General features: G+C 63.5%; 1 protein-coding gene across 1 annotated transcript; it reads left to right on the top strand.

The window, feature by feature from the left end:
- Positions 1-415: 415 nt before the first annotated feature.
- On the top strand, positions 416-13,811 carry HS3ST2 (heparan sulfate-glucosamine 3-sulfotransferase 2). The gene is made up of 2 exons (XM_086473056.1): positions 416-903; positions 13,193-13,811. The coding sequence occupies exons 1-2, from the start codon at positions 416-418 to the stop codon at positions 13,809-13,811; spliced, it is 1,107 nt and encodes a 368-aa protein (XP_086329182.1).
- Positions 13,812-14,213: the final 402 nt, after the last annotated feature.

Here is a 14,213-nt window from a genome sequence, read left to right on the forward strand (position 1 = left end):
CTTTGCGCGGCGGTGCCGCCGGCTCGGCCCGGGGGAGGCTGCGGCCGCCGAGCGATCGCGGGGGCTCCGGGAGGAGCTGACGTCAGGCGGCCCCTTAAATAGCAGCGCAGCCGCCTCTGCCCCGGCACTTCCCGCGGAGGCGAGAGCCGGAGCCGCTGCCGTCCGAGCGCCGCGCCGCGCCGAGCCGAGCCGCGTCTGCCGGGGATGGGAGCCGCGGCGGCGGGGCCGCGGGCGCGCAGGGGCCGGGGCGGTGGGCGCAGCCCCCCGGGGCGGCCCGGCCGCGCCGCCGCGTAGCCGCGGGACATGCCGGAGCGGCCGCGCAGGGAGCGGGGCGCCGCCGCCGCCGCGGGGCCCCGGGGGCAGCGGCGCGCCGGGCCGGGCCGCGCCATGCCCGGCGGCGCGGCCCCATGGAGCCATGGCGCATAGGGCGCCGAGCGGGCGGGCCCCGGCTGCGGCTCCGGCTCCGTCCCGGCGGCTGGCGCGGAGGGTCCTCGTCCTCTTCACGCTGTCGCTCTCCTGCTCCTACCTCTGCTACAGCCTCCTCTGCTGCTGCGGCGGCCCCGCCGCCCCCCGCGCCCGCTGCCCGCCCGCCCGCAGCGCCGCCGCCGCCAAGAAACTTCTGCAGAAGTCGCGGCCGTGCGGGCGGCCGCCCCCCGCCGAGCCCCCGGCCAGCGCCGCGCCCGCCCGCCGCCCGCGGGAGCCCCCCGCCCCGCCGCCCGGCAGCCCCCCGGGGCCGTCCCGCCCGGGGGCCAAGCGCCTGCCGCAGGCCATCGTGGTGGGCGTCAAGAAGGGCGGCACCCGCGCCGTGCTGGAGTTCATCCGGGTGCACCCCGACGTGCGCGCCCTGGGCACCGAGCCCCACTTCTTCGACAGGAACTACGACCGTGGGCTGGAGTGGTACAGGTGAGGGACACCCCCCGCTCGCACCCCCCGGGCCCCCCTCCCCTCCCGGCGCTCTCGGTCGCGGGTCCGCGCCCGCGGGTGTCGCCGCCTCCCTCGGCGCGTCGGCAGAGCCCCCGGCGGGGCGGGCGGCCGTGAGCAGCCGGCGGAGGCTGTCGCCGGGCCGCGCTCGGGGAGTTTTCTCGCCTCCTCCTCCTCCTCCTCCTCCTCCCGCAGGACCGGGCAGGCTCCGGCCGCGCCCCAGCCCTGCGCGGCTCCTTCCCCTCCGCCGTGGGAACGCGGCTGCTGGAGCCCACGGCCGGGCTGCGGCCCCCCGAGCCCCAGCGCTGCCGGCAGCGAGCCCTGGAGCCGCCACGGTGATGGGCTCCCCGTCCCGTCTGAGGAAACGCTCGCCTGTGCGAAGGGGCCTCCAGAACACGGGTGGACGACTGGCCCACGGGATGGGCGGCTGCCCTCCCTGCAGCCCCGCTCCGTGGGCCACAGCACCCCTCCGCCATCAGGTTTTATCTCTGGCTCTGTGAGAGGGGCAGCCCCTGTCCCCCACCATTGTGTCCCTCTGAACTTGGACAAGTGCAGGTCTGTCGGAGAGCAATTTGTGGAGAACAGCAAGTGCATCTCCGTCAGGAGACGGCGGGATTTTAATGTCAGTAAAGGCTCTTGTGAGGAGCTGGGGATGCGGGTCCCTGTGCCTGTGGGCTCGTCCCCTGCCCGTGGCCCCGTGCTCGGTGCTGCAGGTGGTTCACCCCCAGCTCCCCGCGGTGCCTGACCGGGTGTACTGGTGGTTGTTTGCTGCGCCGTTGTACAGCACTGCAAGAGCTCTGGGCTGCCCTTAGGCAGGGCTGCGGTGCTTCTGCTGGGCATAAGCCTCAAGAGGCAGAGGAGGGCTTGGTCTGGCGTGGTCAGCGGTCGGAGCATCATGGTGGGTGGTGGGAGCCAGCCCGTGGGGCTGCACACTGAGCTCGCTCACCCCTGCGTCTCAGCAGCAGTTTCCCAGAGGAGATGTCCCCTGTCCCAGAGCAGGATGGTGCTCACCAGCAGGTGAGGAGGCACCGTGACATGGTGCTCACTCCCAGCTCTGCTGGGGGCCTGGTTTGTCTCCTTGCTGGCCAGGCGCGAGTCGTGCCTGTGCAGGGGGATGCCGGTTTCTGCCCGTGAGCGGGCCAGACCTGCTCTGAGCAGCACCTGCCTGCCAGGCACTGGGCTGGTGCTGCAGCCCTTGTCGCTGGGGTCCGTGCCCGAGGAGGCGGCTCAGGCACTGCACGGGGAGGGCTGTCTGCAGCTGCAGGCAGGTATGCTGTCCTGCGTTGTTCTGGGGTCACAGCAGACCCTGCAGCTGGGAATGTTCCGCTCCTTCTGCAGCGGTACTGGTGGTAGGTGATGGGAGAGCCAGGACAGGTACGGGTGGAGCTCGCTGGAAGCTGTTTCCCTCTCCGAAGGCTGTCCTGCAGCATGCCCAGTTCCTCATGCCCTTTGGAGAGTAGCTGCAGCCGTGTCCTTTGCCTGCTCTTGCCCCTCGGCAGGTCTGTGTCATTCCCTCGCGCCCCCTCCCCTGACATCAGACGTTGTCATCCGTCCTGCATCGCCCAAAAGTGAACAGCTGGGAGCAGCCCCACAATCCAGGCAAGTAAGGGTGGGAGCAGCAGTGCGGTGTCTAAGGGGCATCCAGAGCAGCAGGACGGGCGGTGGAGCAGGACATGGGTCCTGGCTGAGCCCCTCGTTCAGAGGGGACCTGCGTGTGTGCTCAGCGCCTGGCCGGGAAGTGGCCCCCCAAGTCCTGAGCTGGGGTCCCCCCACCATAGTACTTGGCCCTGCGAGCGCTCCGGGCTCTTGTGCTTCCCGTGTGCAGGGGCGGTGCAGGGAGTCCAGGGCCAGGAGCCCCGCCAGCCATGCAGGACCGAACCTCGTGGCACTGCTCCTGCAGAAGCGCTCGTGGCTCCTTGCAGGACAGCTGGGGCTGCAGACCCCAGCCAGGGCAGCATTTGCCAACACCCGTCTGAATGACGGGAAGGGGCTGTGCCGTGGGGCAGACCCCGCCTGGGGTGTGTAAGGGCACCTGCGGGCACCCAGCGTGGTGCTGGTCCAGGAGGTGGGAGCCGTCACCCCCTCCCGCACACACCTCAGCACCGCGGGGCTGAGGCAGTGAGCCCCAGCAGCCGACCTCCCACCCTGAGCCGTGGTTTGGCCTGGGATCCTCCGTGTGAAGGGACTTGTCTGCGACTGGGAGGGACACAGCCTGTGACAGTGGCGATGGGCAGCTGCTGAGCGAGGCGGGGGCAGCGGTGGGAGCGCAGCCAGGTGAGCAGCGTGCTGCCTGGTGCCTGGCTTTGCGTCCAGATCGATGGAGAGATCATGCTGGAGCAGCGGAGCCTCCAAATTAGTTCAGCTAAAACAATTAAACGACACTTCCCTGGTTTTATTACCTTTTTTTTTTTTTTTTTTAAACCTCACAAATGTGCCAAAAGTTAAGCACAGAGGCTGCTAATGCATAAAACGTGGAATTGATTTTCCTCCTTGCAAGCGGAGCAATTAAACGTGGAGCAGGTCTAACCCGCAGTGTGATGAGCAGTGTCGCTGTGCCCAGAGGCCGAGGAGCAGGAGAGCAGGGTCTTGCTGACGGCCGTGTCCCGGGGAGGGGCAGAGCTGGTGCCACGAACGCTGGCTGTGACGGGCTGCCCTGCCGGGACCCCAGGGCTGGGACCCTGCTCCTAGCCTGGCCAGAGGCCGTCCCCAGCCGGGGAGAGGTGATGCTCCTGTGCTTGAGGGGCGCTGCGGTGCGGTGGGGCTCTGCAGGCAGCCCGGAGCACAGACCCCTTGCAAAGACAAAGTCTTTCCCTGCCGTGAGCAGAGACCTTGCCTGCAGGAGCCCCTGTCTGCTGCGACAGCCGAGTGCCTGGTGCAGCTCCATCCTTCCCGGTTCGTGCCCAGATGGGGAGCTGAGTAGTGGAACTGAGTAGGTCTTCGATGCGTTGAGAGCACCGTGAGAGCCGACCCCCTCTGATGCTCCGAAAACATCAGTTCCTGTTTTTCCACATTTTCCCCTGCCCTGGAGTTGGTCTGACGCGGAGGTGGCAGAACCAGCGGGAGGGGACATCTCCTGATCCGCCTGTCCTTGCCGCTCCACATGTCATGCTTGCTCACAGCTGCTGTTTTCATGGTGCCTCCTGTCTTAGCTCCTGCCATCGCCCGGGGCAGCCTTGGCTCCCTCTGCTCTGGCAGACGGCACGCTGGGCTGAGCCGGACCCCTCTGCCTTCCCCCGCACCAGACCACCGCCCAGGAGCTGCCTGCTCACCGACTTCAGACCCAAAACCCATGCCGTTTCCAGTTCCCATCAGCCTCTAATCCACCTCATTAGCTACAGCTACACTACAGGAAAGGTATTTTTAGCAAGATCTGTTTTAAGACAAGTGAAACCAAACAGCCAGCTACTGGGGAATATCGATTCATTACCAATCCTGGACTAAACGTTCAATATAGAGGTTTTTTCCTGCTGCAGGTAGTGTGTGCCAATAACCTTCAATATTTTCCAGAACACAGGGAAGACAGTGTCGTTTAATTTGCAGTTAACTTTGAGTAGTGACTCTAATTACAGCATCTCGGGTGCAGTTTTCCTCCCTAGGATTCCTGAGTAACCCTGTCAGATGCTCCAGCATTATTTTCACAGAGGGTGACTTCTCCAAGCAGCTCCAGCGGCAGGCTGAGCCCAGCTCCTGCCCGGCAGGCTCTGTTGCACCTCTGCCTGCAAGAGCCAGGCCAGGAGAGCCCCCGCTGGCTCCTGCACGGATCCGCCTGCCCGAGTCCTGTCCCAGGGACGGCGCTTGGGCCAAGTCTGGGCTTCCCCACGCGCCAGTGCCACAGGTCCCTGGGGGCATCCACGCTGCCGGGGCTCTGCCCTGTGCCCCCCGCCCTGCCCTTGCTTTCGGGCTGCTGGTGGGCTGCGGCAGCACGAGGTGCGCCACCGGCTGCTGAGCGGTGGGTGCCATGGCTGCCCCGGGGGAGCAGACCCCGCCAGCCGGGGAGCATCGCTGTGCTGTCCCCCCGTGAGAGGAGGGACGTGCAAACCCGGCTCCGGCACTCCGCCTTGCTAATTGCTCTCTGCTAATGGCCGGGTTGGCTCCCGCACAAATGGGAGCCCATTAGGCTTTGCCCAACGACGTGGACTGTTTTGTGGGCTTGACTGACAGTGCATTTTGCTCAAGTTAATTAGTAAGAAGAGAGGAAGGCAGCGAGCTTCAAGGATGCTTTGAAATTTCCTTGGCTTCAGAGAGTGCCCTGGCTCTCAGGAACGGGTACGACACCTCCAGCAGAGACTCGTGTGCGAGCAGCTGCCCTGCAGCAGCGTGTTCCCTGGTCGCTGCCTTGCCCGTGCCCGCCTGCGGGCAGCGGTCCTGCCCTGCCCTCTCTGGGTGGGCCTGGGTGCTGCTGAGACCCTTGCTCGGGCCCTGGGCGGGCTTCCCTCGCCAAGGTGCTGGGAGAAGCGCAGGGAGGTAAATCCACGCAAGGTGCCAAGCCTTCGGTGTCAGAGATGTGTGTTCTTGCTCTGTCTTCCGTGACCTTGTTGTAAACGCTGCCGTTTGTTCTAACCTTCGCTTGGGTAGCGCGAGCTCCGTCTCGTAACCTGGCGTGGCCGTGGGTGCTCCGTGCAGCCGGCGAGAGAGGGACGCCGGTTCCTGGTGACCTTGGGGGTCCGTCCAGTGCTGCCGTGGTATCTGCGCACGGTGTGCGCTCGAGGGGCGCGTGTGCTGCCCGCTGCCCCGGGCAGGGAGCGGGGGCAGAGCAGGCTCCCGGGGCCAGCGGCCGGCAGCGCCCGGCCCTTTTGGGTGTCTGCAGCCCTGCACCCTCTGCACGATGACCGTGTCCCGGGGGTGTCCCTGGCAGCAGGCGCGTTAGATGTGGCTGGAGTCGCCCTTTGTCAGCACTGGCGTGTGACGTGGGGTCCGTGGGACCCGCCGCTGGCTCCGTGTGGTTTGTTCTTGGTGCCGGCACGTTGTCCCATCCCTTTGCGCACTCCTGAGTGCTGAAGGTCACCAAGTGGGCACCATATCTCTGCCACCAGCTTTCGATTAGGGAATCACTGCAGCAGCTGGGGCACATTAGGTGGTTTTAAAAACGAATATTAATTTTTAAAGTTTCACCTATGGAAGGAGTTGCCTTGGAAATGGGAGATGGGGAGACCCCAACCTTTCTCCGTGAGCCACAGGGCCTCACCCCACCGCTGGGCTCATGCAGGCTGGGGTGCGTGTGCTCACTGGGGTCTGTGTGCCCCGACCCAGCAGCAGGGCTGGTGAGCTGGGCTCTGCGAGCGCCGTGCGGGGAAGCCCTCGCCTCCCGCCACTTCCCGGCCACGCTCCCCTTGGCGCTGGTCTTGGGCTTTGCTGGACGGTTATTTAGGGAGGTGGGTGTTACCATCGGCTGGTGTGCATGAAGGGCGTCGGCAGCGTGCCCTTTGGAAAAGATTTTGTTGACTTAAAGGACACGGCAAATCTCTGGAGTATTTAAATGATTAAAAATGAATCAGCAACAAAGTTAATTACTGTGTTCACACTGCCTTTATGCATTGAAATGTCCCTCATTAGCTGTCTGTGAGCACTGGTGTAAATTCTTTGAACATAAACATTTATTAAAGGCAGCTGATCCATCATTAAATCCGAGGGTGCCTTAGTGTGGGGCGGTGGCAGTGGGGACGTGGGGCCTGGCCAGCCGCTGCCTGGGACATGGTCCCTCCGGGCGGTATTTCCCGGGGCGGGTGCTGTGCACCTCTGGAGCCGTGCGGGCTGGGGGGATGCAGCGGGTCCGTCCTGTGCAGCATCGTGGGGGCTCTGCTCCCGGGGCCAGCTCTGTTCCCGGGGCCAGCCCCCCCCCGCCCCGTTACTGTGGTGCCACCGGGCTTAGTGGGACCGCGGAGGGGATGCGGCAGCGGCGCTGGGGGATTCCTGTTTGCCCCGTGCACCCCTCGCAGGGGTCTCTCACTGCGAAGCGCCAGCTGTGCAGCTCTTGGCCAGGGTGTCCCTGTGTCCTCGACGTCCGCTGCAATGTCACTCAGCCGGGGAGAGCTTTTTATCTCCCTCACACCTCGGTTTCTCACATGCTTGGCCCAGTTTTGCTTAAACCTCCGTGTAGCTTGAGCTTTCATCTACTGATGCCATCCGCAGTCCTGCTGAGCCCCGCAGCGCTGGGCCACCCGGCGAGAGCCGGTGGTGGCCGTCAGCTGTGTGCACCCGCAGTGCGGCACAGCGTGGCACGGCATGGCACAGCGCCCTTGGCACGGAGCTTGGGGCTGTGGTGTGGGGAGGGGGCCTGCTGTCAGGTCAAGGCGGAGTGGTCCCGTGGGACCATCCCGATGCCAGTCTGCGCACTCGGAAGAGTTTCTGTGCTTGTCTCCGACGGATCAAGCTGCAGCCGGAGCTGCGCTCGCAGCCCACCCTTCTCCCCGCTCCCTGGTGCCGCACGGAGCAGTGACCCTTGCTGCTGCCCCACCACCCTGTGACCCCAGCCGGTCCGGCCCTGCCATGAGGGCAGCGAGCGGGTGCTCGCTCCTGATGGAGGATTTTGGCTCCCAGCCTGGGGGGCCCCCTTCTCCCTGCCTGCGCACGGGCAGCACCCCGGATGCAGCCGCTGAGCCTGCGACGTCAGCTGGAAGAGGGAAGGGGCACAACCCTCGTCACAAGAGCCAGTGCTTGGGGTTTTTGCCAAATTAAACAGCTTGTTTTTATGCCAATGAGTGGTTGGAGTCCAGGATTACGCACACGTCAGTCTCTAGCCTCCGAGGAGAGCCCGGCATGCGCGTGCCACATCCTCGTGCGGAGCGAGCTGCAGCAGGCAAATATTTACCCAGGGCGCAAGCTGGATGGAGGGGCCGGTGTTGTAACGGGATTATCGGATGGGCGCTCTCCCCACACATGCTTATCTGCAATATCTCAATCGTCTGATGAGTTTTTGTACAAATTCCTCCCTGGAAGAGTGTTTCACGCATGTTCGACATCAAAGCAGCGCAGCCAGTGAGGGAGCACATGTTTCTTTAATGTGGGAGTGTTGTAGGGGCCGCGGGGTGCCCAAAGGCAGATTATAGGCAAATTAATAATTCAGGTCTAGGAAAGGTACTGGTGAGAAGTTAACTCCTTCAGGGCGAGGCGCTGCCTTCGCACCAGCACAGCCGCAGCCAGAGCTGGGCTCTCTGCTGCTTGCCGCCCCACAGCCGTGGGGGCTGCCCAGGGACACACCAGCTCCAAGGTACCGTGGGACATAGTGACGCTGGCTCGGCCACGTCAGGGGACAGCAGCTGTTCTGCGGCTGTGCCAGCGACTGGCTATACCCCACCTGTGTCCCCTCTCCAGTAACGTGGGCAAATGCAACCTCTAAGTCTGCAGGTTGGAAGGGAGCATTAATGCCCGTGTCAAGTGGCACGAAAGGACTTTAAGAACTGAGTGACTGTAATGAAAATAATCTCTAATTCAAGAGGAATTAATGCTGTCTCTCCAGCCAGAGTAATGCGTTGAGCGGGGGATCTGGCTGCTGCTGGGGATGCCTCCCGCTCCCCCCCAGTACACCCAGCAGGTCCTGCTGTGTGGGAGCCCCCAGCACCAGGGCAGTGTTTGTGGGGGCACCATTGCCTGCAGCCCCCACCTGATGGGCTGTCCTGGGGGGAGCTGTGATTCCCCTGATCATTAAATGCCTCTCTTGGTCAGAGCATCGGCCTTTTGGCAAGAGCAATGAAAAACAAATGAAGCGAAAAGCCTGTGGCTGCTGAGCGGCGCCTGCAGGGAATGGGGGTGGGCCGCGTCCCACCCTTGCTGCTGGAAGAGCTTCCGACGCCTCTCGCCGAGGTTTGTCCCCCCTTGGAGGGGACCCGTCCTGCACCCCCCTGGAGCGATGCTCTGCGGGCCGAGGTCTTGCCGCTGCAGGGATGTGGGTAGCAGAGAGGGCGCCCGGGCAGGGAGCTGGGGCTGGGGCAAAGCTCAGCATCCTCCGCAGAGGGCAGCAGGGCTGGGCCGGCGCTGGGCACGTCCGTCACCGTCCCTCGTGGTTCTTCTCTCCCACGCAGCCGGAGGGACTGGGTGCAGGGGAGGGACAGGCTGCTCCGCGCTCCAGCCCACGGCGTTGCTGCAAGGCCAGAGTGGAGTTTGCTCCGCTGCGTCCCTGATGATTTCTGTGCGGAGCTGCCCTGCTATTCGCTCAGCATCAGCGTTTTTGACCTCCTCCGTTTCTGCTGCGTCGCACATTCCCATCACCAGGTTACGGTGCGGGTGGCTTGTGCACCGCTGCCGGGTGGAGAAAGCCTCGGTGTTTCTCCAGCCTGACCATGCTGGAGCCACCCCCCGCCCCTCCTGTGGCAGAGGCGACCCCCAGCTCCACCATCATGGGGGGTCCCATTATCTAGCAAGGTCACGAGGGCAGCCACGCTGTCCCTCTCCCAGTGGCACTGTCCTCGTCCCTGGTGCAGGAGGAGGGGGCCACTGACTGTCCCTTGGCACCCAGCAGCTCTCCCAAGAACGGCAGGTTTGGTGCCTCCACTCAGCACCCCGCGAGTGCTCCAACCATCCCTCCCCACCAGTGTCACTGGTCCGTCGCTGTCACCGTGCTGGTGTCAGCTCTGGCAGCGGCTCGTGCAGCGTGCACCGGGAGCCGGTGCCAAGGCCGGCCAGGGAGCTTTAGCACAGCCGCAGGTGCCCAGGGCAGGTCCCAGGAGCGGCTCCTGCCTGAGCCCTGGCCACGCAGCACCACAAGTCGGCTACCGAGAGCCTTCCCACCTGAACACGGGAGCCTTGGGCTTAAAACTATGTGACATCCTATTTGTATGCAAATAACTCTGTGAATGCAGAAGTCGAAAAATATCATTTTAAAGTCAACTGTAATTAAGTTTGCGATGCGTTTCCCCACTCTTGCAGCCCTGGGGATCCCGCCGTTAACGTAAAGATGAATGCCTGGATGACATTTCTCCCCCTTGCATGGTTTCACTGGTGATTTATTTATCTATTCGGGTTGTGTTTTGTTGTCTCAGCAGTCTCTGTTGTTCAGGAGCAGCAAACACTGGGAGTCCATTTAAAAAAAAAAAATCTCTTGTCTCATTTCAGTAATTTACTATGCAGAGATTTTGTGTTTTTCATAATGGATTAGAACCTGTAATTTCGGGTTTTGAATACAGGGACCTAATAGCTCACGTAATGAAAGTCTAACAAGCCTGAAGATGAGCCATTAATGAAACAGCAGTTTTATGATTCTTCACCAATATATTGTCATAGTGAATCACTTATAAAGCTGTCCTGCGCTGATTTGTGATGGAACTTGTTTGTGATACGGCGATAGAGCCGTGGTGCCTGCTGCTCCATTAGCATTTCCTGACAGTCGTTAAACAGTGCGACTCGTAAGCTGGATTTATGGGGTTTGAAGCGGAGCAGTGGGAAAATCCGTGCCCAGGTACCTCTGTAAAACATCCCTGTTGATTGGTGCTAACTGATTAGTTTGTTCTCTTTCCAACGAGGAAACTGGTCAAGAGCGCGTGGGGGTGCGCGGGCTGCCCGCCATGCCGCCCCAGGACAGGCACCCCTGTCCCCTCGCCGATGGGGCAGCAGCTCTGGGGCCACGCAGGGACGGTGGCCCTGTGCCGGCACCGGGGGGCGAGGCCAGCCTCGGCCATCATCCCCGGGAGCTCCCCAGCAGCCTGGCGCAGACCTCCGGGCACGTCGCATTGGTGTCTCTCCACGGGTCTCTTCCAGCTGCTCATCTGGTCCCCCGGACCACGGTCTCGTCTCGTCCCCACATCACCTTCACAGGGAGCATCCTGGGTCCACAAGGGACCCGCCGCCCTCAGTGCGTGCTGCCGCCCCCTGTGATGCCCCCAGTCTTCCATCGTGGCCCCTTTGTCACGCGGGATGTTGTGGGCTGCTGTTGTGTCTCCTCCCAGTTAGGTCTTTCATCGAGTTTCTCTCTACAGAGCAAGCCCCGAAGCTGGTGGCTGTGGCCCGTGTTTTAGGGACCCTGGAGGTGCCTGGTCTGGGCCACCGGGCTGATGCAGCTCTCAGAAACGCCCGTGTTGCAGCACGCCAGCGAGGCGGTGTGGCCATGGCGGTTGTGCAGGGTTCATCCCATGAATAAGTCAGTGCCTCGCTCTCTCCGGCTGAGTTGCTGCAGACAGGGTTGCTGATGTTTGCCTTCCCTGACTGCTGCTGCCCCGAGGCCTCGCTGGGTCACCCAGACATCCATGGCTCCCGGCCTGTACCAGTGGCTACTGCACCAGCTCCTCCCCAGATCCTTGCCCGGGTCCCCCTGCGGGGGCAAGCACCCGCTGCGGTGCCCAGCCGGGGCAGACCCTGTCCGGGGATGTGCATTGTGGGGGAGCGGGGGGCTCACGCCGAGCCCCGCGAGCTGCGGTGGTGATGGCCCTGCTCACACAGCGGCTGCCGCCGGTGCCGGGGGGCTGCCGGGGTGTGGGGGCGGCTGGAGGGCAGCAGCCTCCTGCCCGGTCCTCCCACCGCAACACGCTCGGTGGGCACTGAAGCGTGTCCCCGGGTCCATGGGGGGAGCGACGTGGCTGAGCTCACCCCTTCCTCTTGAAAGAGCCCCCGGCAGGGTGCAGGCTGACATGGGGACACCCCTCCTGCTCCCTGGGGTGCCTGTGCCCTGCAGGGCAGGACTCTGTGTGGGCACCTCGCGTTAAAACATAGGGGCTGCTTTAAAATGAAACACTCCGGGGGGCACTTTTCACAGTTCCTCATAAAACTGTCCCCAGGCAGCGCCTGACTGTGCCTCTCAGCCTGTGTTCGGCTGCGCAGCTGAGTCCAAATCGGCCCCTTGACGAACACGAGCCACCAGCTTGCGCTGCCGAGTGGGAGAAGTGACAAATGCTCCTGAGCCGTGAACGAAAGGGCAGTGGAAGGTGCCCTTCAGCCCATGCCTCTCCCCGAGGGGCAGGAGGGTTGTACAAGGCAGGCGCCCTGCTCGCCGTGGCACTGCTGCCGGAGGGCTCCTGCGTGCCCAGAGCCGTCGTGGCAGCAGCCCGCTCCCCGGCACAGGTGCTGGTGCCAGTCGGTGCCTGTGGGGTCCTGGCCCTGTCCTGCCTGCTGGCACTCCCTGCCCTCGCCCTGCCCGCTCCCGCCAGGAGACCCACAGTGCTGTGAATCTGCCTGCAATGGATTTGATAGTTTACTCCAGTAATACAAGACCAATTTATAAATCTTTCCATCCCATTAGTTTTTATTTGATTAGGATGTTCGCATGTCAAAGCAAATGATTTAATTAGCGCTAAGCTGGGCTGCAGGGACGCTACATTTTCCCCTGGTCTGGTGCTCCCTCCCTGGCCTTGCAGCCCGGCTCCCCGTGCCAGAAACAGATGGGTGTACCCAGGACCCCATCTTGGAGCCAGGCCCTGGCAGGGTGGGTGATACCCCCGTGGGCGCGAGCCCCTGCATCCCTGGGCAGCCCCTCGCTCCTGGCTCCCACCAGAGGAGCAGCACAGCACCCCGGGGCCTCATCCGTCACTGCCCACGCCTTCTCGTGGTGATGGTGTCACACAGCCACCGCACTCCTGCATCCCGGCCTTGGCAGCCTTTGCCGTCACTGGGCACAAGGGTTGTGTGCAGGCAGCGCTGCTTTCCTGCCATCACCGCTGGGTGCTGGAGACCGGCGCACTCCTGGGCTGGCAGCCTCCCCTGCCCCGGGCGCGGTGCCGGCGGCACAGGGTGCACGGGAGCCGGGGTACGCCGTAATGCAATCAGGGAGGAGACACGCCATGTAATTGCAGTAATTCCGGAAGGAGCCACTGTAATTTATTTTGCAGATGGCAACTGGTGTAGGAATGGGGGATGAAGGGCTGAGCGCAGGCTCCAGCAGGAGCTGTCTGCTGTGACCATCCGTGCCAGTGACCCGGGCGGGTGGCAGGAGCCGCTCCCCTCCCCAGCTGCAGGCTGAGCTCTGGCGCTTTCCTTGCGTTGGTAACGACGTTACTGCTGATGGGGATGGAGCAGCCCCGGCTGCGGCGCCGCCCGAGGCCCCCAGCAGCCTGGCCGTGCCCTTGCCCTCCGTCCTGCCTGGCTCTCACCCCCCCCAGGAGCTGAGCCTCTCCGCTTGCTGCCGTGCCTGCGGGGCTGCCGGTGCGCAGGGAGTCCCCTGGGGCTGTGGTGGGCCTGGGAGGCAGCCATGGCTGGGGTCCCGCTGCAGCGCTGCAGGAGGGAGCTGTGCCTGCCTTGTCCTGCCTTGTCCTGCTGGGAGGGGACACCCCGCCAGCGCCACGCTGCAAACACCACCTCCCAGTGCCTGGCCCAGCTCCTTCCTCACCCTCGCCTTGTGCTTCACTTGCAGGAGCCTGATGCCACGAACGCTCGACAGCCAGATCACGGTGGAGAAGACCCCCAGCTACTTCGTCACCAAGGAAGCGCCACGGCGGATCTTCAACATGTCCCGGGACACGAAGCTGATCGTGGTGGTGAGGAACCCGGTCACCCGGGCCATCTCGGACTACACGCAGACGCTCTCCAAGAAGCCGGACATCCCCACCTTCGAAGGGCTGTCCTTCCGCAACCGCAGCCTGGGGCTGGTGGACACCTCCTGGAACGCCATCCGCATCGGGATGTACGCCGTGCACCTGGAGAGCTGGCTCCAGTACTTCCCTCTCTCCCAGATCCACTTTGTCAGCGGGGAGAGGCTGATCACAGACCCAGCAGGAGAGATGGGCAAAGTCCAGGACTTCCTGGGCATCAAACGGGTTATCACGGACAAGCACTTCTACTTCAACAAAACAAAAGGCTTTCCTTGCCTGAAAAAGTCGGAGAGCAGCGGCTTGCCTCGCTGCCTGGGCAAGTCCAAGGGCAGGACTCATGTGCAGATAGACCCCGAGGTGATCGAGCAGCTTCGGGACTTTTATAGACCTTATAATATCAAATTCTATGAAACAGTCGGGCAGGACTTCAGGTGGGAATAAGCGTCCAGGAGCAGAGCTGTGGTGACGTGAGGCTGCAGTCTTCCATGAGGAGGGGGCTGGAGCCAGGACCCCCCAGGCCAGCCCAACCTGCCCAGAAAGAGGCAGGCGAGGGGCTTCTCCAGCCCTTGGAAGGCCGGGATGCTCCGGGGCGATCCGAGATGGGGGAAGACACAGAGTCCTGCCGCAGCCACTGAGGGATGAGTGCCCAGCAGGCGCTGCCCGTCCCGGCAGGTCAGCAGGGCTGTGGCTTGCTCCGTGGGGTCCCATTTGCTTTCACTGCCACACGATCCCTGGGGCCACTACCATGGCCCCGTCCTGCAGCCTATGCACAGGCTGCTCCGAAGCACATCCCTCCTCTGTGTCCCAAAACAAACGGGTGCTCCTGGAGACCCCCGACTGCGG

This window comes from Leptosomus discolor, chromosome 14 (assembly GCF_034619465.1).
Source record: "Leptosomus discolor isolate bLepDis1 chromosome 14, bLepDis1.hap2, whole genome shotgun sequence".
Lineage (NCBI taxonomy): Eukaryota > Metazoa > Chordata > Aves > Leptosomiformes > Leptosomidae > Leptosomus > Leptosomus discolor.

What these genes read in the sequence shown, in the direction of transcription:
- HS3ST2 (XM_086473056.1), top strand. Translation starts at nt 416, where the DNA reads ATGGCGCATAGGGCGCCGAGCGGGCGGGCCCCGGCTGCGGCTCCGGCT. An exon ending in CGTGGGCTGGAGTGGTACAG is followed by an intron (nt 904 to 13,192) that starts GTGAGGGACACC and finishes CTTCACTTGCAG; the next exon opens with GAGCCTGATGCCACGAACGC.